The sequence below is a fragment of the Oxyura jamaicensis genome, chromosome 4 (genome assembly GCF_011077185.1).
Source record: "Oxyura jamaicensis isolate SHBP4307 breed ruddy duck chromosome 4, BPBGC_Ojam_1.0, whole genome shotgun sequence".
In the NCBI taxonomy this organism is placed as follows: Eukaryota; Metazoa; Chordata; class Aves; order Anseriformes; family Anatidae; genus Oxyura; species Oxyura jamaicensis.
The window spans coordinates 43,443,992-43,471,196 of NC_048896.1; the positions used below are offsets into that span (position 1 = coordinate 43,443,992).

Below are 27,205 nucleotides of genomic sequence, written 5' to 3' on the forward strand. Positions count from 1 at the left end.
AGGATGGCTAGACAACATCTATTGATCATTTCAGCTGTTGTCACAGCTAGGTATCTCACCTCTCTGCACTGTAATCACATATCTTACCCATCTAGTATAAGAGAGGAGTGGAAAATTAAATTAAAAAAAAAAATCCTGCAACTGGACTAGACATCTGAGTACTGCTGAAGTCCGCACAAGAGCCTAGCCTCTAGGTTAGGACCTAGCCTTCCCCCCTCCTTTTCTCCAGATTCCTCTGGGAGGAATTGTCCTTATGCAATTTCCAGGAACGATTAGCAAACTTTTTTTCCCCCCTTGAAAGTTTCTCTCTTATCTTGCACTTTTTTTTTGCTCTGTGTTTCTGCTATCTTTAGTTTGATCACTGTTATACCCCCTCCATTGATTGGTGGTAATCCTCTCCATTCACTTACTGCTCCAGGAGAGGGATCCTGTCTGCTGGTGGCTCAGATGCTAATCTGTGTCTGGTGGGAGTAAAACAGGGAGACTGACACTGCTGGTGCCAGAGCCTAAGGACTATACTGCAGCAGAAATACACCAAACTTTGTTTTATTAATATGCATCATATTCCAGTAACTTGGTAGCACAGAATTTTAAAATGTTAGCCTGCCTTACCAGCATAAACTGTAGCCACAAAAACGCCTGGAGTGTCACTGACAGTTTGTTTTCAAGAGTCTGGCGGTATTTTAGGAATGTGCTTCTAGTTTCAAAATAACTCATCCTTCTATTTATAAGGAAATTTCACACTTTTATAAACCAGCATGTTAGTGTCTGCTTTGCCCTGCAACAGAATTCACTAAACCTCATGAACAAACATTTCTCTAGATAAATGGAGAGAACTCTAAAGGTAGACTTCGCCCCCAGAATTTAACTTTTTGTGTCATTCTAATCTTACTTTTTTAAAAATCATTGCTAGCCAACAATGAAATAATGCATATTAAGATTACTATCTTAAATTGTATACTGCACAACTTTAATACTTGTCTGGTAGTGATAATTATTTCAAGGAGCTATAGTTACCAGATATAACAAAGTTTCTGTAGTTGTAGTTTTGAGGGAGGCAAATAAGAAAACTTGTAAAGACGACTCACACACCCTAAGTCCAGATTAGTGTGCATGTTAATATGAATTGTTTCAGGCTTCTCAATGACAGATTTTCAGACAGTCCCAGTCACTTTAAAATCCACAGAAGATCATACACTCATTCTACTGTTTTGCTCAGTCTGATGGACTAAACAGAGGCCTAGAGAGAATTATTTACCAATAACCACTTTTATTATTTATAGTGTCATGAAACAGTGAATTAGAGATGTACAACTGAAAATTTCTCAAGCATTTTATTTCATAACCTAGTGTATAAAATTCCAACATACAAAAAAAAAAAATCAGAAGTGAACTAGAGCAAGATCTCTTAATACAATTCTTCTTCCAGAAAGCTTTACCTAAAGGCTCAGAAGCAGTACACATTCAGCCTATTTAAAAATGGGATTCAGAATGATGTCCATACTTGCAGTCTGCAGAATTGTGAATTGAATGGACTGGTTTTTCATGCCTTCTTAAAATGGTTTAGTTGCTGTAAGCAGTGACGGGCTTTTTTCTTCTTGTAATTTTTAAAACCCCTGGTTCACTTTCAAGATCACAGTCAGTCTTGGTTAGTTATCTTCAGAGAAGCGAATATGCTTACTTGTCTGTTGAGTCTTTTCAAGTCTCATTCTTTCAGCTTTGGCAATCAGCTACAAACAAGCATGAAAAAAAAAATAGAAGAGAATTATATAATTGATATTATTTTTGTCTCACAATCACAACTGTATTATTCCATGATTTACCAAATTTTGTAAGAAAAAGATATTATTTGAACAGATCAGCTAACCTTCACATCCAACAAAAAAATAGTTAAAGCAGCCCTGATTTAACTTATTTCAGAAGGGCTTCGGAACCACCAAAAATAAAATAGCAGAGCATCCCTTCAGTTTCCAGACAGTGCAGCCATATTTTATCCCAGTCCCTCTTTCTCCCAATATGGTTGAAGAGAATGAAATTATGAATTCAGAAATCCCCAAATTCAGTCTTAAAGACCAAGTGCAAAAAACCCTACCCTTAATTGGATTAATGCTATCACTGATGATGGAAAAAAAAACAACAACAACAAACACCAAGGTCACACCATAAAAAATGCCTTAGGACTGTTGTATTATTTTCTAAAGTCAGTTAGGCAAAGGTAGGAACACTGAAATCCAGATGGGAGAGCATCCTTCACACGGGGCAAACAGCACAATACACATCACAAGACTGCTGAGAATTGATCTTAAGAAATTGTGATATAGTTGGGAAGAACACTGGTGCTAGGAATCCCTAACTCCAATCCAAGTCCAACCAGGGATGTTAGTTTTTGGCTGCATTTCAGGAACATTTACTAAAGTACTAGGATACCTGGGATCACTTTGCTTTTTCCACATGGCCTTAAGCTGTAAGTGATGAACTGTTGTTCTGCTGTAACTGCCTGTCTCCATCTCACTGTGGTAACGTCACAAGCGACTGCCAACTTGTAGCTTTGGTCAGAGAACCTTTCACTCGTGGCAGTAATTCAAACTCCTGTCTGCTCAGGTGGCCTTTCTTGCTTGCTTTGCAGAAGATTGATGTCTTGGGCACCTTCTGCACACCAAGTGATGTTCCACATCAGTCGGGAGGACTCTCGCAATGCACGCTCTCCCTGGGATAGGGCATTTTTCCCAACTCCACAGATACCTCGATGATCCAAACCTCAACTTCACCACAGCTAAACCCAGAGTTTAGTACAGTGATACTGAGCAATCTGGGATCTTTTAAGATACTGACATTTTACGGAAACAAACTCACTAGTAACTCCCTCATGTTACTGACTGCAGGTACAACAGTTCTCTTGCTTCTTTGCAAAAGCATGAAGTGACTGGAAAGAAAAACTTTTTCAAAATAACACCACAATTTGATAGCAAATCCAACCAATTTAACTTTAGTTTATTTCTCTTTAACGCATTATCTTCAGAGTACACATATGTGGTCACTAGTGTTGCGAATACAAAGAAAACACATGCCATTTCTGGGCAAATGAGAAAGGTAATTGTTCCTAACAAAGTATCAGAATTGCTTTTGTGGAACATAACTAACTTGCTAATTTTCAGCTTGTGTACTGTTGTCTTTAGGCTGGAAACAAAACGCAGAGACCATCTTCAAAAGCACGCTTGTTTTTCAAGCGCTCATACTAGAACATTCACTGATTTACCTGCAGTACTGTACCAAAGTCGTAACACCCAAGAGCAGAGACACAAGCTTTGTTGCTGGGATGCCCAATTGTGATTCCTTAGGCTCTTTAAATTGTTACATTAACAAAAAACAAAAGCAAACAAACAAACAAAAAACATAAGGGACAAGACAGGCTTCCTTGTCTGGTAAGAGGTGAGAAAGCAGGGGACTCCTGTGAACCTAGACACACCAATAACGCCCCAGCATAAATCCACATTAACTTATCTGATGTAGACTACCAGAACATATTAGCTGGTTCTGAGGTCGGGGGGGTTTGCTCACCATTAAAGAGTTTTCTAGATTTGAAGAGTTACAAACATAAATCAAATCGTTTTAACTGCATGACCGCAGTCACGGTTATATCCTGCAGACACTGCATCTTGTACACAGCAGGGCAGTACCTGGCACGCTGCCACACTGATTACAGCGGTCAGGTATTACACTTTAAACTGATGCTGCATGGTTTTACACTGTTTGCTGTGCTGCAGTATAATTACACTGCTACAGTTAGACACGTTCCTCCTTCACTTCTATGGCATTTAACTTGATTACAATCCCTAACACATTCTCAACAGCATTAATACCTCATGTTCAGGTGGATGACTTCCTTTCTCTATCACTCTCCAGAAATAAAATTTATTTAAATGTTTAACCAAAAGTTACTTTCATTCTCTGGTAACCAAAGAATGGATTAGGAGAAGTAAGTTCTAAAAAGAAATGATTAGTAGAGTGGCTTACCAATTCAACATGTGGCATGCACAATCACAAGCACTAAAACAAAAGCCTAAAGATAAGAACCACCCAATTCACATCAGTGGGTGTTCTTATACCAGCACTTCGGAGAAGGAGGTGCTGCAAAAAGGCCTCAAGGATTCCCACTTTCAGCTACTCAGACTTGGCTCAGCACCTATTTCTGATGGTTCCCACCTCCCTGGGACCACTACTCATATCCCAAACAGCAGTCCAGCTCCTCCACAGACTTCAACTAAAGAAACCTGACAGGGAACAGGACTTGTGTGTGCTCTGGAGTTCAACCTCCATTCTGTCCTGTTCTCCAAACCTTTGGTGCCAGGGCACAGGCAGGGAACCAGCCAATCTTGCAAAGACACAGCCCCCAGGCCCAAGGCATAATCAGAAGAGAACAGTGTGGGCTGTGCCCAGGCATTCCCACTATCCCCCTTTCCCATTTATTCTGCAAATTATTCCTCCCTTCACAAACACCCAATTCTCACTTCCTCCCTAAGTGCCTTTCACTTCTACCATCACTCCCGCTTTCTGAAACTTCCTCCCTTCCTTTTGTGGAAAGGGGTGTACCAAGTGTGAACTACCTGCAGCAGCACCTTCCCCAGAAGAGAAGGAGCCAAGCTGAAGGCGTTCAGGCACTCAGCCCTTTGCTTTGTGGACAGACAGCTTTTCATTCCATGGAGTTTAAGGCTGTAGACTGATTAATTGCTTTAGATCTGGTACTGCCCTAAAGAAGCAGTCCTGAAAAGATGATTTTCAGTCTTTTATCACTTAAAGTTGCTTATCATGTAGTTAACAACTAGCTAAAGAGAACATGGATTTGCAAGGGCCAGGAGAGGAAAGGACAGAGATCACAATGAACAAACAGGCCTGGGGCAAAGAAAAGTTGCAAAAGAAGTTTTTGTCACACTTCAGACTGACAATGAATACCTTTTAACCCCGTCCAGCAAGTCCCCAAAGGGTGGCTAAGTATCAATCACAAACTACCAGGGCATGCCCTAAGACCCACTGTGGGCAAACCAAGCAAGCCTCCATATTTTAACACCCATGGAAGAGAAGAATTTTAACTGCCTAAACTTACAGTCAGAGCATCTCTCACATCGGTTTGTTATAATGTACTGCTTGTAATATGATGCAGTTTATATGACAACATTATTACAATAAATACTAGTACTGACATCATTGCAGCAATATGGCTTATACGAACATTTTTTTTCAGCTTACATTTAAATGCTAATTGAAATAGTTATCTGTAAGGTGTTATCTCCGATCCTAGTATATAATAGGAAAGTGCTCCTCTTCAAAAAGATCTTGTAAGGGATTTAAAAGAACCTATTTTCTTAAGGTACGTATGCTAATGGCATACTCATCTCTATGTATGTAATTTTTTCTTACTTTTATTGTGACCTTCAAAGGAGTAATCTTGGAAGTGCTTTGAAAAATGTTCAACATAAAAGATTAAATTTATTATTAATGAATAAATAAGTACCATATTTTTCTTGATATTGGTCTATTTCTGGAATAGAGGCTGTCAAAAAGTAAAGGAAGGGTTAAGAGCTCTTGACTACAGCTAGGCATTCTTTTCCTGATGTCTTGCTTAACAGACTTAGCATTTAAATAGCACTCGCTAAGCTTTGAAGTTAACACCTCCCAGTATTGTAAGGTGATGGGTAAGGGGGAGGAGTAGGAGTTTGCATCCTTGCTGCTGCTATTGTTAGGCAGAGCCGAGACAGTTTATATTTGCAAGCCTGGATGAGGCACATTACTGGCCACTTTACACTAGTTTGGTCAACAAATTCCAATCTTCAAAAGATGAAGAACCAGAAACTTAAGACCAGGTCACCTACAGTCTGAATTAAAGTCAAAGGAGCCACTGACAAGATATCTTTTCCCTAAAATAGTTAGAGTTCATTTAAAAAAATCTAAAAATGGCTGCACTCAGGTAAAGGCTCTAAAGCTTTATAGTTTTCACATTCATAAAGCCTGCTACTGCTTATATTACAGAATAATGGCTAAGATCCAAAGGCATCGTAATGCTTTTAGAAAATCGGAACCGCTGATTTTGGGAAATTATTTATGCGCAGCTGTTTTTAAAAGGACTAGATTCATGTATCTATGAGATCTGCGAAAACATTTAGACAACCAAGATAATACATGGAAAATATGCCTGTTTAAAAGTTTTTGACCTGTGTGTGTGTGTGTGTATAATAAAATATATATATATTAACTAGGTAAATGCAGTATTTCTTGTCAATTATATGGAATGACTAGGAGACTTGGTACCATGTGCATGCTTGAAGCATCTAGGAAACATAAGTTGTCTACACGTTTAAAAAAGTCCTTGGAAAATAACTACGGTCAGATGACTTTTAAGTTCTGCAAGCAACAGGATAAAGATTTAGGTTAAAGCCAACTCGGAAACCTTATCTACAATGCATGTGTCAAGCAAACCTAGCAATAAAACATTTGTGAAATACTGTTTGGCACCTCTCTGTCGGGTGAAAGTTCACAGCCTCTTAATCAAGAATCCTTCATGTCTGGAAACATCTTCTGGGGGCAGGAGTGGAGGCTGCTGCCTACACGTTCATCACAACACTCCCTCAACAGTGCGGCCTGACAGGCACACCAAGGTCAAGTTTGAAAAAAAAGTTTCAGATGAACACTGAATAAAATCATGCTGCACTGCAACAGACAGGAAGAGCAGCAGTTTGGCACTGCAAGAGAAACCAGACTCGAGCTCCTTAGGAGCGCTCCGAGCTCATTAGATGTGACAGATTATTGGTTGGAAGCTGCTTGGCTATGGATGCTGCTAGCAGCATTTGGATCTGTCTGTCTGGATTGGGACATACAAGACACGCTGTTGCTTGCATAGACCCAGGGCTGCACTAGGAACACACCACCATCCACCACAGCACAGAACTGTTCATCAAACAACACTGTGTAAATTGCTGGGAGAAGAAAAAATCCACTCTGAAGAAAAATATGTCCTTATTGCACTAGACAACCTAGAACAAATAGAAGAATACTTTATAATGAGCTCATCCAGAAGAGTTATTAAAAGAAATCCAACTTGCAAATTAACTTCATTTCTTTAGTCATCGTCTTAACTTTCTCTATCTGTCTCCATAAAGACAAACCTTGCAGCTGGCCTAGGACAGCCACGTTCTGTTTTGTGGCTGTAAAACCCAGCTGCAAAATGAGTAGGAAGTGATCTTCCTGGATGAAATAGAAAGCCAAACATCAACATATCTCAGAAGAAGTAGTTGTTTTCCAAGCATGGCTGCACAGGGAGGCAAAACCAAACAAACTTGTAAGTTACCTTCTCAGTACCCCGCTTCTTTTCTCGAGGCTGGTTAAGCTTAGCTTGTCTGTCCACTAAAATCTTCTGCCAGTAACGTTGTTCATTATCACCTGGAAAATCAAGTTAACGTCACAGAACATGAATACAGCTGTTCAATACAAGTGGCATCACAGATGGAACACTGCATCCCAAGAATCTTTTCTAACTCAGGCAAACACATGACAGTACTTGTCAGGCCAAACCCCATCCTTTCAAGTACTTTTTCTGCTTATCTCAAAGATGGTTTTGAAACAGATAGCTGAGTAACAATGTAAGCTTCAAATATTTTTTTGCCATTGGTCTTCAGTTTCATAGCCCTAGAGAAATCAGACAGTGTTGTGATGCCTGACCCACAAAATTCAGTGAACAAAGCAAAGAAAAATTGTCTAAAGAAACTTAAAGCTGACACTAAGAGCTGCATTCTGTACAGACTGGACAAGACTTGAACCAATGTACATGCACTTTATTAGCTTTAGGACCTGAACGCCAAGGTAGCTAAGTATCCCCAAGCAAGTATTTTTACAAGCTTAACAAAAAGAGCTGAAGAAATAAGCAGGCAGGACTATATACACACAATTGGCAGGAGGAGCTGAGTTTTAACTTTTATATTTCACCACAGCATTCAGCAGCCCTGTAATTCACTGATATACTCAATCTCTGACTAGTTTGGAACAACTGAACTGACCATCTAACAAAAAATTACTGTAAAAATGAGATTATTTTGTTTCATCAGAACCACTGTAAAAACAGACTGTGGATTTTGTGGGCAATTTAGGAAGGAGAACATGAGTGGAAATAATTTAGCAGTTTTCGTCAGTGGCTGTCCTGTAGTAAAAGGAAGCGGTTTGCCACTGTTTCCTCTGGTCCAAACTGTAACTATCACAGTAGGAATTTAGTGGTGTGATGTATGGTCTCATAGGAAATCTTCAGTTACAGGTAAGTCTCCAAGTCATCTTGGAAGATTCCAGCAAAAGTCATAGAATAATTCTGAGAAGCAATTTTACATATATTTACATTAGCATATATGTTTAATACTTTGTCAAGTGAAAAGCTAGAGTTGTTTAGTCAAATTCGAATTCTAGGAAGTAAAATATTACTAGGAGAGCTTCTGTCTCCTGTGGTAGGGAGCATTAAAGATTCTTTCCTAATCGCTATTCACCATATTCACCTTTACACCACCCAGAAATGCTGAAATCCTCACTGTGACTTCTGCATTCCTCAAAAGCCTTTCCATTCTCATTTCAATGAACTAGTTTGAGAAAATTCTTAAAACTCTGAATGGAACAATCCTACAACATAGTACTTACCTACTCCCAATCTACCACTGTGCTCTTTTATGTAAGGATGGAAAAAACAGACAAATACACACAGAGCACACAGCTGTAAAATGCCACATTTCAAGTTTTCTGGGTATCTGGAACACATAAAACTCTGGAGGACAAATCTAACTCAAAATGACATTAGTGGCATTCAGTAACCCTAAAACTTTAACTTTGATAGTATCTTGAAGGCTAATGTTTTAATTGCAGTTATTTCTTCCATAATCCTTAATTGTCATTTATGTAGGTTTACATTCATGCATGCATGGAACTTGGCCCTGTGTGAGACTCTGTGCAGGCGTGTAGTAACATTTAAATACATGTACAAGAGAATCTCATCCAGATTTTTTTACCGTGTCTAATACACACACACATATATATAGGAACATAGTAATCAAGTTTGAGAAACCCCCCAACTCCCCAATCCTTCTCCTACCCTACCCTTCAATGAAGATGTTTCTCTACACACTGAAAATTATTTCAATCTAATGCAAAATAAGAATTTAGAATGGCAGAGTAATTCCAGAAGGACAAAAAAAAAAAAAAAAAGCTATAAACTTTAGGACAATGTTACAGTAAAAAAAATAGTGTAAATATAATTTAAAAAGCATTACTCTGGCATATTCAATTTCCTGAAAAAAAAAGAAAGATTAATTAGAAGGCAAGTGCTAAAGCCCCTTTCATCATATCAGTGCTGTGAGATTCCTGTCCTGTTATTTCACACAGCACAAGTTTGGTATTTTCATGTTACTCTTCATTTAAAATTCTTTTGAGTCATCAGAATGTTAAAGTCCTAAAGCTGAAACGCAAATTAAGTTCTATAGCCCACAACTCTAGAAGTTGAGAATCAAGCTCAAAAGAACAGAATTAAATTAATAAAGGCAAGCAATTTTGCTCTAAGCAGTGCCTTAAAACCATTTATCATTTTATCAATTCCACTGCAGTCACAAATCAAGAAGATTCATTGGAAAGAAATGCTCTATATAAAGAAAAAAGCAGTCTTTTCCACAGCTACAAAAGTAATTAAATATATCCATAAAGGTACCATGTAACACTACCCAATACAACTTTTTTCACATAAAGTATGTAACTTAAGGGTTCTTGAAGTTGCAGTCTTTAAAATTGCAAAGATACTCTAAAAATGTCTCTTGTACTACAGCTAAAAAAATCTTACCAGTGAGAACTTCATATTTCCAGTTGTTTTTTATCTGTATTTCTTTGTGTGATTTCATGACAGTCTGTGCATCCTCAGGAGTATTAAACCGGACGTGACACTCGGTGTCTCCCTCCAGCATGTCTACATAGGCGACATCAGCCAGCAGCGCCAAAGCATCCTGTCAAAGCACAGAGAGAACACAGACTGTGAAGCAGATTAAAGAACAGAAGAGTACTTTGACCAATCTGTAGAACATCACTAATATTTTCTAAGAGATCACGGAGTAGAAGGAAATCATTTTTTAATTTAATGAACAAATCTCTTGTTAAGTAATTCTGAAGTCAGTAATATCCTTCTTATGAAAATATATTGATTCAAAACTATGATCCCACAACTTCAATGTATTTATTAATATCTCATCCTGCTCTCAACAACAATTTAAAGCAGTAATTCCTGCAACTTTGGGGGGAATAAGAATAGTTTTGACTAATGGCACACGAGAAGTTATCCATTTATATTTCATTACTGTATCTGTACAGACTTTTCCTATGAAAGAATCTATCAGTGTTACAGTACACAACTATCTTTGACATTCCAACAGAAAAACATCCAGCTTCTCTCTGTGCATGAAATCTATACAGGCAAGCTCATTCATGGCAGATAAAGTGAGAAATTAGTATAGTAAATCAGCCCTTCCTATCTTTATAAAGTGACCTCTGTCTGGAAATTTTCGCTATCAGCTGAAGGAGGAAGAGACACACATGCTCTTTCAGATGAAGTACTTCACTTGTAATACCTGCTGTTAGGGAAATTAACTAAGACCACACATTCCTAGTCAATTTCGTTCACAGCAGGCAGCTCAAGATGCTCCTATTCAAGAATTACACACTTTTAACCCTCTACTACCAAGCACAACCTTGAAATAAAACAAAATTAAGTGCCAATATTGTTGAGATCATTTGAGAACCAACCAAAACTACTTTTAATTCTTAATTCTGGTATCCCAAAGTCTTACGTAAACAGAAAGTTACAAAGAGACACATGATTCGCTGTAATTGGCCAGTGTTGCCATCTCTGAGAAACGCCTTAACAGCAAAATATGGAAGGAGTGAAGCAAAACCATCAAACAGAATTACAACTACTCTGAGAAGACCCTTCCTGTATGTGTAAAGTATGCTTGCTGTACAAGAAATACAGATCAACTCTGGAAGTTTATGAAGAAAACACCTGGATGCATTGCTTGGTGGCAGCACTGGCCCAGGAAGAGAGGCAAACATGCTTTTATTGAAGAGTTAAGCATTTGATAAAAGCAACTAGTATGGCCAGAAGTCCCCGAAGCATCAAGTACAATTCGCAGCTTCCACAGACAACATGAAAAAGAGTTGGTGTGTTAGAAAGGATTTGTTGCTTTTTCCAACTACAGTTGTATTCTGCAATTATGTTTGTGACTAAAACCTTGCCTTACTTGTTGGGTAACCTCCCACAAAATATTTTGCCTATCCTTCTTGTTTTAGAAACCAAAACATAATGATTAATAACAGCAAAGGCCACCCCAGTCTTATTTTATCCCCCCTTTACTTTCATAAATGATTAGTTTTCCTTGAAACGCTTCCCTTAAAATAAATCAAAAGAGAAACTTAATTTATAAGTTTATATTATCTGCAAATATGAGACTTGAAGCTTGTTTTCAGCTCCTGTGGGAACAGCAAACTTTCCCCGACTGCAGTATGTTACATCACAACACAGACTCCACGCAGGAAGATGGATACTGCAGTCAAACTGAGCTGTCCTTCAAACACCCCAGTGACAAACACCATACTCTCTCTACCTCCAGAACTCAGACACTGACTGCCTTTGAACACCAATGCAGATAAGACTGATGAAGCTGAAACTGTACATATCAATTTGTTTTCAGCCAAAGACAACTGTTTCTCATCTTAGGCTTGTGCACACACTAAACTTCACGCACTTGGAAGCGGCTAGTGACTTCAAACAAAATATTCAGTTAAAAATATAGGTAGTTTGATAAGTCACCTCAGAACTTGCGTTTAGAACCACTGCTGTCCTCAGCAGTCTGCATATTCATTCTAAAAAAGGGTAAAAGCTGTTCAAATGCTTTCCAGTTGTTATTCATCCAAAATTGCAGTTTCAGAAAACGATTCTGCGTCACAGTCATGCAAAAATCAGAATCCGAAAAAAACTCTGCTATTATTTCTTTGGAAACCTTTTAATATTTCCATCTCAGGAGGACACAGCTTAAAACTATTTTCCTTAAAATAAAATACTCTATTTAACATATATAACTTTCACGTCATATCCTAAGTAATGGCAATTATCTTTAAAACTTTTTTTTACTTGAGGGAAACAGAGTACTTGCCATAGGGTGGGTGGGGGGATGAATTACTGGACCAACTGTATTGCTGTCCTTCTGACTAAATTGAGTTTTTGCAATGGTGAACTATTTACTGAAATAGACGAGTTTTCTCATGCAAAGTGCATTTTCTTGCTCCTAAATTTCTGTTAATAGTAAACCAAACCAATTTACAACCACAGATTCCTTAATTTGAATTACACCAAAATTACTGGCACAATCATGCATAGAAAACGCTGCACCCACTCGGACTTCACGCTTCCTTTTCTAAAATGGAAGACTTGTCTTAGCAGTGATTTACTTGTAACAATATAAGACTAATCACGTTTTTCACACTGAAAATGCAAAGACAGAGCAACAAGGGCTGGAGGTGGAGGCGACAGCTTCTCATCCTCTAGAGCACTATTTATTTTGGCCATTATTTTCAAACTTGACATTGCTTGAAACAGTCCAAAGGCTACATTTTGCTGTTGTAAAATTTTCCATTAACAGGTACTAGAGAAGAATCTGTACACAGCTACTGGCCAAACAACAACAAAAAATCAGTAAGGCTTGTTTAAATGGTATTCCATATTCAAACATTTTGGGGGCACTGTAAGAGGAAAGGCTAACAGCTACCCTGAGGTTACAAAGGCATTACCTTGATCTGCTTCCTGCCCGGCAGGGGCTCCGTGCTAATGATCTTCACAATTACTCCACTCACAAACTGGGGCCCCATTGTGTTAGCCTTGACAGGAGAGGCAGAATCTTCACTGGTGGCTGATCAATTTGAAAAGAAGGGAAAAAAGAAAATTCACATTTATCAGTTTGACAAACTAAAGATGCCATGAATGTATATAAGCAATGTGACATACACAAACAAAGCAAAGGGCATTAAATATTGCTACTGCAGATAACTTTTAAAAAAGAAATCTTGGATCCAGACTGTTCACAAAAGTCACTATACAAAATTTGTACACACATGTCCTTCCTTTAAAGGGTACTTTATATTCTATTCAATTGCAGTTAATACTTGAATCCTGAATTCTAGAGTGATTTCAAGTGACATGTCAACACTTGTCTGCTATCAAAGTTAGTGAACAGAACTGCAAGGGATCCAAATAATTCAATTTTTTTCAGAAAAATATACAAGTTGAACCAGTAACATATAATTATAAAATTACTTCTACCTATAAACCCGACAAAACCCAATTAGAAGCCATTTTTGAATGCCTTTGAGTTATAGTTGTATAAATCTCTGAAGGGATGGCAAACCAGGCCCAAGTTACATCATCAAGAAACCAATTCTTGATTTACTTCTCCAAGGCTTTTATAGTTACAATTACCTAAAAAAGATTCTAAGTTTAAGAAGTCCTACAGAAATATTTTTTAATTATTTACTTGTTCTTCAGTCCTAAATCAATATACATGAAGGAAGCTTGGTTTTAGTAGTATTTGGCATTCAAAGACATTTTTATTATAGAAAATAAAACTATTTTTCAGTGTTTCTGGAGGACCAGAGCCCATATTTGTATACTAGAATTATAAAGAAAACAACAACAACAAAAAATCATAAACAGGGTTACATGTGACATTTTTCAACTGAGGCTTTTTCTGTGCACAATCATCCGTTTCCATCTCTCCCACAGGCTCAGTTTTGATTTGAGACATTGTTTTCTTTAAGGAGGCCATACTGGCTTTTTGTAGAGCCAAATATTCTTGTTTCAAATCCATCCATTCGGTCCTGTAAATGGAAAAAGCATGTCAGTTGTCAACAAGAAAATAATGTTTAGAAACTCAACTTAAGAACAACTCAACATCTTAAGAACAACTCAACATCTCAACTTAAGACAACTTAAGAACAAGCCATTTACAAATAGCTTAAACGGAACCTAGCAAGCAGCGAAGATGCTTCTGAACTATTAGAAATGTCCTTGCACTTTACTCATCTTCAGCCTCGTGAGTATCTGTAGTTTTAATTTTGCTTTAGCTTTTAACATTTCAAGCAAGCTGTTAAAAAAATCAACCTCTCATTTGTAGAGTGGTTCTCAAAGTTGTTACAGATATTCATAAAACACTTAGAACAGCTTGGTAAACTGTATTCTACTAAAACTACAGAGAACACAGGCACTAAATTCAGGCTAAATTCAGTTAATTCAGAGACAGTGAACTCTGAATGCACTGAATTCATTCAGTGAACCCGCTCCTGTGTTACTATATTAAGAATTTGTCATTTATTTTCTAGAAAAATTATTGATCGAAAATCAACAACTGGTTAAACTCACCAAAAACCTACTGAGATAAGAACATTCCTTACTATTCAAATGCACTTTGGTTAAAAAATACCACCACATGGAAGCAATTTATATATTTACATACATTTAACATGGAGATGTTTCTGCAAACAGCTCGAGCTTTGCTCCATAGAAACACAATGCCTGTAGTGCCACTGTGAGAACGACTCATTGTTACCCTAATCTGTACTATCAAACAAGCTGATAGAGGATTTTTAAAGAGGAGGATATCTTGTGGTAATGGTTTTAGCTGTTAACATTGACAACTGTATACTTCAAAAAAAAGCATCCAGACTCACCCAGGATCATACATTCTCAACAGAGCAAAGACATTAAAATAACAAAAGACCCACGTAATGATTCTCTGAGATAAAAAGGCAACACCATTCCACAGCAAGGTATGGTATAAATACAAGCTCAAGGAGGTACTTGTTAGCTGGATTCGAAGGAAGAGGAGACAAGGGGAATGAGCCAGGCAAGTATTTAAAATGCTGAACCTCTTCTGAAACTTTTCCCCCGCTTCACTATATACTTTGCTAAATTTTAAAACTCTTTTCTCTGTATTTGATGCAGTATTCTCAGGATCCTGGTGGAAGAGGAGAATAATATTTGCCTTTTTTTTTTTTTTTGTGGACCCCTTTTACTTTAACATGGAGGTGCTTTCTGTGATTTTAAAAAAGTAAGTGCTTCCATGTTTTAGTAGAGGTGAATCCTGTTCTCAGTTCTGAAATGCCATCTATGCCATGATTTTTTATTGTCAAGACTTTTTCACTCGATTTGCCGACTTGCCGAAGAAGAGAAAACTAAGGGCTTTTTTTTCCTGAATAAGACAGTTTTATGGTCTGCACGGTCAAAAAAATATTAAAAGGACTACCTTTGCTTTAACATGGAGGTACCTGCTGCCTAAAAAAGTAAGTGCTTCCATGTTTCAGTGGTGGTGGATCCTAATGTCTGAAACATCTTTGAAGAAAACAGCTTTAAATGAAGAAGTTTAGATCCACCATAGTGGTTGCACAATTTACTGCTTCTATTGTTGCTGGCTTTGTCTAGTTACTCTAACAGAACAAAAAATCTCCACTTAAGGATCTCTCCACTTAAGGATCCCCACAACTTAAACGTGGATGTACTTGCTTTGTTCCTTAAAAGTAAGTGCTTCCATGTTTTAGTGATGGTGAATCCTTTTTGTCAACTGAAAACTGAAACCGACAGGATTCGAAGTCTGAAGAAAAATTAATCAACTTGACTGCATGTAACATCCCTTTGATTTCTGTGTTGAGATGGGAGTTCGTGTTGGTTAATGTTAATACCTATTGCATTCTTGTATCCTGTTTATACTTAATAATTTGCACTTCATATGGCCTCCCTGTACAAGCAAGATGGCAAGGACCCCCTCTACTTTAACATGGAGGTACTTGCTGGATGCTTGAAAAAGTAAGTGCTTCCATGTTTTAGTTGTGGTGACTCCTTAAAGCCCAACCTGTTCACCTAACTACTTGATAACGAACCTCAGTCCGGAAAGTGAATAGTGAGACTTTTAACTCTGTGTATCTTTTCAACTACAGCCTAATACTGTTGCTAATATGCAACTCTGTGGTAAAAAAAATTGGAATTGCACTTTAGCAATGGTGATGGACTGTCAGACATACAAACACATTAAAGATTTTGTCCTGTACCTGTTAACATTCAATAAAGTATATACAAAATTACTGATTATTTTCTGTGAAATCAGTGGTTTCAAATAAAGCACGTTAAGCAAAAGTCCACTTTTTTTACATGCCATCACATCAAATGCAGGCAGAGACACCCCTCAGTTAATAAATAGTATGAAATTAGATATGTTCAAAATGAAACTGCACTAGTGAGGTTACTTCCCCCGTCCTCCTCCATCTGCTGTTGTCATAACTTACTTTGACAGTACTCTGAGTGGAATGACTTCTTCGCCTATCTTGTGTCTTTCTTTGTGTTTTTTCTTGTGTTTCCTTTTAGATTTTGAAAGGGATGTGTCTTTTTTATCACCATCTTTGTCATCTTCTGCAGGGACTTCTGAAATAAAGATTTATTATCGAGTTCAGACTCTGCAACCAAAAGTGTGGTTCATTCTCAGTTTTTAACATTCACAAAAAATCAGTTTACTACTTTACAAACTACCTGACCTCTAATCATGGATCTAGATTATTTTTACTGTCACCATTTGCCTACACCTACTATTTAACGTATACTTATGTCCTTGAAATGACTCATTACCAGGTTTAAATTTAACTATCTAATCCCAAGTAATAAAATCTAGTCTCATATTCACTAACATTTTTGTACTATACTTCTTGCTTAAAAACCTCTCTTCTCACTTCCTCAGAAGACAAGTATTTTCCCCAGATCACGCATCAGGTGTAAGCGATGAAAAAACTTACAAAGGCATGCAGCAAACTTACCATTGGAATCTTTTGGAGCTTCTGTTTCTTGTTTTACAGGATGAACTTGATCCTTCTGACCAGTCTTCTTGACTTTTGTAACTGGTGTCTCAGCATCTCCAGAGCCACTTCTTTTTCTCTTTCCTGGCCTGCTTTCCGCAGGTACCTCTGTGCTTTCCGCTCTGTCCCATTTCCTTTTCTCTCTCTTTGAGGGCTGCCTGTGAACCTCAGTACCCCCCATTTCTGAACACTCGGATGAAGTCCTATGTCTTTTTGACTTGGGTGCTTGCTCTGTTGTAGTGTTCATGTTTGATTCCTTTGTCTCTACAGCTGCCTGTGTATTGCTCTCTTTCTTAATTTTGGATTTCTTTTTCTTCTTCTTCTTCTTCTCTTCTGTATAAAAGAAGTACAGAATTTAAAACTGCCAATCATTAAAAACTGGATGAGATTAACTGACCAAGTAAACAGTTATAAATAATCTGGCATGTCAAATAATTTGCAATACATTGTTCCCAGTGTTAAAGAATGACTCATCATTACACTTAAGAAAAACCCAGGAAGATATCTTAAGTTTGTACCCTAACCCATCAGAAATGAGTAAAAATGCTTCAATGAATCAAGTTGCAACATGATCGTGTGATACAGCTTCACAAATTAGAGCAACTATTATAACATTCAAACAATGCTCAACTGTGAATTCAGGATTCTTTTCTTTGTAATGTCCTGCAGGTTTTGGCAAGCAATTATGGACCACATAAAGTGGATTTTAAGTAATAAAAAGTAATACATATCTATATCTAGCTATAAAAAGTTCATTCTGCCAGGTTTGCTCTGCTCAAATAACATGAGTTCTGAAGAGGAAAATTGCTTCAGTAAAGAGTGAAAAATACCACGATGTTTGCTCTTAGGTCAGAAAACCACAAGCTCACCTAAGCAGCACTAACTTTTAAGTATAACCTTACTTTTATGCCTGTGTCTTACTTTTCCATACTAAATGTTTCTAAAACAATCTGTCAAACTTGTCTTTTGCTAGTCCTAGGTGCTTCGATACTGATTAATTGTACAGTCTGAAAGCTGTTCTGCCAGCGTAATAATGATTAATGGTAGTAGCTGGCAAGAGAGGAAAAAAGAAATTAAGTCCCTTATCAAGCAGTAAAACAAGAAGGCAAAAACCTACTACATTTCAAGCTTACAATTTCATTTTAAGCCTACATTGGCCAACAAAACAAGCAGTAACATGCATTTTTATTTCAATAAGGTTAAAATTGAGATTAGACATAGTAACAGCAGCATGTTCCAGATTTTCCCTTCAAAAGGTGAGGCACAAAACAGTTTGTTTCTTGTTCCCACTAACTTACCACTTACCTACAACACTGCTGTTATTTGTATTCAATGCAGGAACCGGCTTATTTTTTACTGTTTTGGGAAAAATACCAGGTTTCCGTGGTGCTTCTTCTGGTGGATTATTCAAAAACTTAAAGGTAAAACAAAATTAAAATCCACAATTCATTACTAAAAATAATCCCCATCCAAGTTAAAACCAGCAGAGTGATACTCAAGAAAGATGTAGTCCTCTGTGACTCTGGAGATTTTTTTAACTTTTTTTAGTACTAGAATATACAAGCAAGTACAGAGCTTGCATCATCAGTGTGACATATTTGTGTCTCCATTACTGTTGTGATAATGAAACTTACATGTTTTTAAACTTTCAAATTACTTATTTTAAGACAGGAAACTTGGTACAACTATACTTGCAGGAAAAAATTTAATAAGCAATTTTACTGTTACAGAGATTTCTAATTCTGTAAAAGATGCTGACATTAACCTACCAAATTAGATGTCATTGACCCCCCCATCCCGATTCAAATAAATCTGCAAGTAATTAATAGAATCACACTAAGATTCGTGAAATTGATTGATATTCCGAGGGCAGGAGATAGAGACATAACTCCTGCTAGCTTTGCTTTTTTAATCATAGTATTTTAGCATTTTCTGTATTCAAGACTCAGTCGGTGAACTAGTAAAGAGTACATCCATACCACTGACAAACAGAAAGAACATTAACAGACTAGGGACACTGCTACTTACCTCAATAGCTTTCTCTGCTTGCTCTTTTGTTTCAAATTCAACAAAAGCAAATCCCTTTGGATCACCAGTAGATTTATACCTTGGTATACTGACGTAAACTACATTGCCACACTTCCCAAACACCCGCTCAATCCAACTGTGGTTAACATTTTTGGGAAGAAGCTCCTTCAGAAAGAAAAAGAAACCTTGTTTTCTCAGTACCATATTACCATTGCATCAGATGGCTTACTACCGCTTCCAATTATAATTCTCAGAACAAATTTAAGTTTGATGTAGCAACATTGAAAAGTATTTTTTGCTTTATTTCACTATGTATTCTTGTCAAGAGGTCATAGTATTCATGTAGTAAAGACAATGATCTGAAAATGCATCTCTAATTAGTCGCCTAACTATAGCAAGTACGATTTGCATGAAGTTACATTTATCTTGTTCCCGTGACAGATACCAAGGCCTCACCTGCACCAGGATCTTTGCAACATGAGGTATCTTTGTAAATTTTAAATCTGAAGCATAACTCTGCATCGTCTCAAACTATCCACTGTAGACCACCAGGATTTTTTTTTATGTATTTATTTTTTAAAGTTGTTAGAAATCCAGATATCACAGAAATAGTTCTTGTAGGTCAAGAAGAGACTACGCAAACTGATTAATGCTGGTAACTGACATTCTAAGGCTTTGTGGTTACCACTTACAGCCTAGTTTATCAGTTACTGTGGAATTTAAAACTTTTAGCTAGCTTCTTGGATGACAAAACTGTCTTATTTATTTTTCCTATAAATTCCTTAGTATAACAACACATTTTAGCAGCTTGCAGACATCATGGCTAAGTTCCTAACCATTTCCCTTCATCTATTAAATAGAAATCCAAATCCGATCATATAAATTCTAAAGAGACCCTACTGAACATGATTTAAAAATTCAACACTCTCAAATTTAAGCCTAGACAAAAACAGTCATCAATGGTTCATTTTTTTTTTTTTTTTCATGGTGAGTTACTGCAATAAAAGTTCTTCCGCAGAAGAAAATGTTATATTCAAGCAGAAAACTATTTTTGCATGAACTCTACTTGCCTGAGAAAAACATTTCATTATGTTTTTGGTATAATGTTGAAAAGCCAGACAGTCACTTGGAACTTTAAAAATACTATTATTTTGGTATTGTGCTCATCCCACAGCATGATGTTAACATATGTCAAAAATAAAGAAAGTCAGAAGCCATAAGACTACTTTAGAGAAATTTAATGAAAACTCCTTCTAAATTAAAACAAAATTGTTGAAAATACGAAGTAATGAAAACCACTATTCCTTAAAGAAGCACTGCTCCCCCTTCTGGCTGCATACCAAAGGGAGACATTGCACCATGAAGGGCAGGTATCTCACACACTGCTCTATAAAAAATGAAACCAACCAGAAATCTACACTCACCCCCCCATTTCGGTAGTAACAGGAGGATATTTTGGTCCTGCAGAAAAATTTAAAACTAAAAACCCCTGTTAACTATGTAGTTAGGCAACATAGCTCATTGCATTTGGAATATCTTTTCTGAAATTTATATAATCAAACAACTAGAGAAGTTCTAAGCAGTTCCTGCAGTCACATCAGGAGAATAACGTGACTGGCATATTGTGCTTAAAAACTAACAACCTCTCCTGGGCTTTTGTTACAGAATTCAATGATCAGAGTAATCCTGCTTCAGTTTACCTGGGTGGGCTGGCATTTTGGGCACGATTATTACACATCTTCATCACAGAAAGCTTGGTGCCTGCTTAAAATTACTAACTGCAGGAAGATTCAGCAGCTAACTGCTACAGGCATATAACTAAGTTGACATCAGCCACAAACAGATCTCTTTAGAGAGAAAGGGAATTCCATACTGGCTTCAATTCTATTAAAAAAATGCATAGAACTTTTAAATAAGCATCAGTTCAACCATCAGACTTTGTTCCATGCTACCATTTAAGCAGCTCAACAATATGGTAAGTCATTCCACTCTGACATCTGCAATATGTTGAGATGCAGTGTTTTTCTAGCAGTGCGAGCTATTTTCATTTGTTAGTGAATAGTTTCAGTACCAAGACAGCTACAGGATATTGTGCTATCAGGAATATTTTTTTAAAAAGCCCCCTAAACAAAAGACTAGCTCATTCTGCCATTAAAAATAATAATAATAAAAAATTAGTGGGACAAAAACAGCGGCACTGAGGCACTCAAAGTAACATATTTTATAAACAGATTGTACTGTATGAGGTATGCCTGAATATCTTCCAACCTCTGCTTCTGTTGGTTGATAATAAGTTGTTATTCTAAAATTTGACTACATTAATGTATTTCATGATTTTTTGTTGGTACCAGTGTTGCTTCCCTGGTGGCATCAACCAGAAAAGCAAAATTAAAGCAGTAACAGATAATGAAAGTGCACCATTTTCTCACTGTGATAAAAAATAGTTCTCTGCTCAGCATTTTACATCATTTAAGATGGTACAAAAAGTCAGCATACTATACTAATCCTATTCTTTCCCTATGATGGTCACTGCCAGTGCTCACCTACCTAAAACAAAACATTTTACTGCATTAAATGTATTAACCCTAATCTTTGGGCCTCTTCATTACAAGGTCAGTACATCTATAACACATCTCTCCCCTCCCCATTTTTTGGAAGAGGAAAAAAATTGGAAAAAAATCTATTCAAATTTATACTTTATATGAAAACTCACTTTCTAAACCTGATAAAATCACATAGCTGCTTTATGTTCTATTTGTCATTCTTAATATTGCAAGTGATACTATGCAATCAGATCATCAGAGCTCATAACAAATATGTATGTTGGGTTTTGCACTTGAAAATAATTTGCAGTAATAACATAATTTTAAAGGAGTTTCTATAGTTAGAAATAAAGTACTCTGTCATACACAATGCACATACAACAGGTACAACCTTACCACATAGACTGTACGACTATCCACATCCTTTGGTTGCTCACCCAGTGGCTGTCGTCTTCTAATCCTAGTTCCTTCTAAATCCAACTAGAAGTTAACAAAGAAACAAACATTTTCTGTAAGAATATTAACCACTTCAATTCCACTGTCATTAGTGCTCCAACTGCAGCAAGTAGAAAGGAGTGAAAACATAAGACACTCACCTCTACAACAGATGAACTTTTAACTGCTCGAGCTATCAATTTTCCATCAGTAGTTAATTTTTTCATTTTGTTGAAAGATACAAGAAGTGATATGTCAACATCTAAGGAGGAAAAAAGTTCAAGTGATGAAATCAATGCAATCTAGAAAGCACTAGCTGTGTGTCCCAATCAGACAGTCATTAAGACTCAGCTAGTATTTTTGTGAAAAGAATGCGTGAGTCGTAATTCACCACACTGCATGCTGACAAGGATTTTCAGAAAGTTTTTGCCATCAAAATTAAAGTTCCAAGTAATTATATATATGTATAAGTGCTAACCTATCAAAGGAATTTTGCTCTTCTCTTTTACCTCCCCACTGATAATTATAGTATTTGAAAAGAAGGAAAAACCCTTTCTAATGTGGTTTTACAATACAAAAACAATTTACATTGAAAGCGTGCTTCTTCTTCAAGTACTTAATTAAGTGTTTAACCCAACATCCCCAACACAAAAGAGCCCCTGCTTCTACTGCAGTTGTGATGAGTCATGCTGCAAAAACCTGAACAGAAAATTAAGCAATATTAGTATTAAAGTTCAAGACACTCAAACTCTAATACCTCTAGAAAATGCAAAGATAGTTTAAAAAAAAAAAAAAAGTGTGCAGGGAAACAGACCTAAAGTTCAATACCATTGGAAACTGTAACAAGCAGTTACAAGACTTGACTTATCACATAAGGCAGCTGAGCTTATGATTTACACTTAAATACACAGTTCTTAAGACTACAAAATATAAATATATATTTTTTTGGAAAAAGATAACATCTTTTTACACACATACTGCATGTGATGTAATCCATCTTGTGTAACGTACTTAGTAGAACAATTATAGATGGTATTAACCACACATTTACTACACTTAAAGCAAAAACTTGCTAGTCATTGCAGCTAAGGTATAAATTAATTTACCCTTCAGAAAGCACTAAGTAGTTTCACTACCAAGCTCAATTTCCTACTCTGCAGTCAAAATCAGCCATGCCAAAAATTGCCAATGGGAAAGAGACCTGTCATGGCCCTACATGCAGATGCACAATTTCTCACATAACAAAGCTGTGCATTAAAGAAGAAAAAGGTATCTACATCAAACTGCAAAACCATGTGACGTTTTCATTTCTGCACTTACCTACCCTACAAATCAAGTAGTATACATCTACAGAGAATAATTACCCTTGTTTGTTTACTTATTCTTGTAGTTACACAAGAAAATGTAAAAAAGTGTAAAAAAAAAAAAAAAATCAGGTCTCCCAAACAGTCACTGCTACTGTGGCAGATGCCTCTAATTTACTTCTAGAGCTGGTAGTAAAGGAAAGGAAAAGATAAACACTAAATCCAGTTTCTACAAAGTAGTACCAAACTCTGTCTCCTGAGTTGCTAATCCTGCTGATGAGTTCCAGTATGCAACTGCAAGGAGAAGACATGCACCTAATAATAAATGGTAACATCACCAGCAATATAGGGAAGAAAGCTAAAACCCATCTGTTTACTGAAATGTAATCAATGTAAACTTACATCCATCTCTGGACTTTTCTATTTGTTCCCGAAGAAATCTATCTTTGTGGAGATTAACATCGCCGAACCAGAAATCCACTTGTTTTGCTATATCTGCAAGCACCTGTTTAACCCTTGACCTCTTCTTTTTCTCCCTCTCTTTCTTCCGTTCAGTGCTTTCCTCTTCCATGGCTTTGTCTCTTGCAGCTTCACTCTCCATTCCTGTCATCCTGTCAGTTGAAAGTTAAATATAACCTTTGAGAAAAAACAAAGTATTCTTGCAGCAAGGAGTAAACACTGCCCCTTCCATGCAGTAATTTGGAAATGTTTTATTATACATTAACGAGGCTAATTTTGTGCATCCCCTGTAAGGCTGTGCCATTTGTTAGTTGTGGTGTACAAAAATACGAAGCATGGAGAAGATGAGAAACATCAGGTCACACAATAACTGTGTGCAGACTAAGCTGAAACTCACGTCTTATGGCTCCTTGCACTGCCCTTTAGCCACAACAACTCACTGCAGGCAGATCAGTACTGAATTGCAGGCTTTTCTTTTAAAATCTGCACGGTTGTGTTAATCCAAAATGTCCCACGAACTGTTTGCCCTCCTCATCAGATTTCTAAAGGCAGTTTTTGACTTTCCGCAACAGTCATGCCATTTACTGTTTCAACTGCTTTCACGCTTTATCAGACAAGCAGTGCTATTATTGTTCCAAACATATTTAAGTGAATTATTTGAAGTACTTGCAGAGGTCAGAAAGTGTCCTTCAATAAGACAAATTCCAGGTTACCAAACACGCAAGCTACTTGTGCTAAAAGGGAGTTTACAAAATCCATCTAAGAGCAGTCAATTTTCCTCCCAATACATGCATTTTCTTAGATTTGAATAAAAACAAATAATTTGATCTTCTTCACTTTTCAGATGTCCCAGTACAAACCATCAGAAAGCCTGCATAAAAAATCCCACAGAGCACTACAATTCAGAAGTTACCCTTTTATTCAGAAAGCAGAGCAGGAAAAAAAGTTAGCCGACTTGTGAACAGGCTGGCCAAGGGCAATGCTCAGCAGGCATCTCATAAAGCCAGTGTCTGCAAACAGGCTACGTTAACACACAGACGCTGAAGAGCTCGCTGCAAAAATTTATGGGAAGACCAAAATGAGAAGCACGTATTTATCCTTACAAATAAACACCATGTCAAGATATATTTAAATATAGGGGTTGTATTCACAGCAGCTGTAGTAAGACTTTTTTTAAATAACCCTTACTAAGCTACATTAAAAACACGAACCGCTCTCTTGCAGGGCCTCGGCAATTGACAAAAACCAGTAATTAAAAATCATTAAAAATCTTCCAGTCTTGCCTTTGAATTCTAACACATTCATACTCCATTTCTTGTGTGAGAAATCTAAAATCAGAATGTCGCTTTTTGGAGGCCATTAATTACACCCTTCTTCCAGTCCGGGTGTCACTCAGTATGTGCTACACTTAACGAGGCCTTTCCTTTCCTTGGTTAGGGCTCTTTCACCAATAGCCACTGACTTTAACGGCATAGCCATGTTTTGCCAGAAAGGCAGATTCTGGCCTCCAGAGATAGGCACTAACTAGTGGGAAGTAACTTGAATTTACAGCTTTCCTTTGAAAAGTATCAAAACTTTTAAATGGATCAATTCATCTTTTCTTGTTCATATTTCCATTCGCCGTAGGTACTCCTCCTCAAAAATTGTTGGTCACTACAGTAGTTTATTTTATTCAAGCCAAACAAAGCAATACGGGCAGAAACAGCAATACTGGAAAAAAACACGCTTTGGAGAATGAAATTAACACAAAAATTCAAGTAATTAATATAGCAATCATCTTACGAAAGACTTTCCAGCTCTCTGGCAATGAAACATCAGGAAGTACAAGTGCGGCCCTCAGAGAGTAAGTCCACCTCTACAACAGGATGACAAAAATGGAAATGGTCCTCAAATTATTGTGCAAATCAGGCTGCCTGGGCCGGAGATCAGTTTCTCTCACTGCTGGGAGCAGACCACTCAAGGTAGTGAAAGGCCAACAATTACCTTGAAAAGATAAGCCAGGTAAAACCCCCAACTGAAGGCGTTCAAGCTACTCCCAAGCCCTTCAGCGTGATCTTTATAGGAATTCTCAGCAGGACAACACAGCACTTAGCTGAGGGCTATAGTGAGCTACACCAGCAGAAGTAAAGCTTCATTAAAGGATACTTTCTTTACTTGCACAGTACTACTTGACCACACCAATATGTGGCATGGCTTATGTACAGAAAAACTTTATTTTATGAAGCCTTCTGAAGAGTTTTCGTTTATTTTGAGTCACTCATCCTCTGGACTTCTATCTCAGAATAAAGGTTCCCATCAAGCTTAAAGGAAAGACACATAGCTGCAAGCCGTATTCTTTTTTCTTGTTTTGTTTTGTTCCTCCTCCACCCCCATTCCCACTCTGTGCTACTCCTTTAGGAATGAAGCTTTGAGAAAATGACTTTGGAGAGAGCTTGGAGCCAGAGCAAATGTCAGCTATGAATCTATAATTAGAACCTGTACACAACCGTACTGTCAGTAATGAAATACTCACACCTGAGAGGTCACGGAGGTTCAAATTCAGCATATGAGAAAATACTCTTTATGGGTAAGCATAACAGCAACTCATGGCACTTCCTTTTTTGTTGGTATTCTTTTTATTCACAATTAATCTAGCAACTCGCAACTCTCAACTCAGCAATGAAAGCTGCGATGCCAAGGCATACAACGGCCCGCATTTTTGTTGCCTTGCCAGCGTCACAACTGCAAGCACTATTCCCACAAACCATGTAGCTCGGATGAAAGCAGAAGCCAAGGCCCAGGCTTCAGTCTGTTAAGAAAACACCTACCGCCTCTTCGTCTTCCTCACATGAAACAGTCTCGGGGTCTTTGTGTACAAGAGTGCAAGGGGTAAAAGACGGGACAATTAGTTAGGGGGAGGAAGAGAGACAGTAAAACAAAGATGATATAAATTAAAAGCCTATAATGACTTGCCTATACACCTTTAGAAGGTGTATATAATCATAGCGGTGCTAATCCTGTACAGTTCCAAACTTAACTCCTACTGACCTTACGAAGATGCCTAGAAAAACAGAACCAATCTAACTGTCATCTAGAGCGTGGAAGGAATACAGCTCCAGCTGTGCAGTGCCCCATTCCTTTCTATCACGCACTGACGCGAACACTTGCTCGCTTTGGGCGTTTTAGGCATGGAGATGGGAAAAGGCGGAATTGTTCGAAATGCTTTTTACAGCGCGGATATGTTCCCTAGTAGTAAGCGGGATACTTGCTCTCCGGACACTGAAAGGAAAACAAACGTTCAGCACACAGCCCCGTGCAGAGGGGCACCGCCGCAGTTTAAATGCACCGCTCTGTAACCTCCCTGAACGGGAAGCAGCCGCAGGACACGAGTTACTGCGTGAAGACCTCCGCAAGTAGCTTCCTAACCTGCCCACAGCGCCCCCCGCTTTGCAACCAGCTGCAGGAACGAAGCCAACGCACCGCGTCAAAGCCTGAGGTGTTTACGGGCAG

At 37.6% G+C, this 27,205-nt stretch overlaps 1 protein-coding gene across 2 annotated transcripts in view; it reads right to left on the bottom strand.

The window, feature by feature from the left end:
* Positions 1–1,603: 1,603 nt before the first annotated feature.
* The window catches only part of LARP7 (La ribonucleoprotein 7, transcriptional regulator), a 30,620-nt gene continuing 5,018 nt past the window's right edge, over positions 1,604–27,205 (bottom strand). The window contains exons 1-13 of one of the 2 annotated variants that reach the window (XM_035324965.1): positions 27,176–27,205; positions 23,660–23,868; positions 22,115–22,215; positions 21,915–21,998; positions 18,976–19,140; positions 18,253–18,361; positions 16,909–17,280; positions 16,387–16,522; positions 13,772–13,929; positions 12,847–12,965; positions 9,854–10,013; positions 7,340–7,431; positions 1,604–1,730 (exon numbers count right to left, since the gene is read on the bottom strand). In XM_035324965.1, coding sequence (XP_035180856.1) covers positions 1,650–1,730; positions 7,340–7,431; positions 9,854–10,013; positions 12,847–12,965; positions 13,772–13,929; positions 16,387–16,522; positions 16,909–17,280; positions 18,253–18,361; positions 18,976–19,140; positions 21,915–21,998; positions 22,115–22,215; positions 23,660–23,867 — 1,785 coding nt within the window. In that variant the 5' untranslated portion in view covers position 23,868; positions 27,176–27,205 and the 3' untranslated portion in view covers positions 1,604–1,649. Of the gene's footprint in view, positions 1,731–7,339; positions 7,432–9,853; positions 10,014–12,846; positions 12,966–13,771; positions 13,930–16,386; positions 16,523–16,908; positions 17,281–18,252; positions 18,362–18,975; positions 19,141–21,914; positions 21,999–22,114; positions 22,216–23,659; positions 23,872–27,175 lie in introns of both variants that reach the window. The other variant, XM_035324964.1, reaches the window with a different exon arrangement.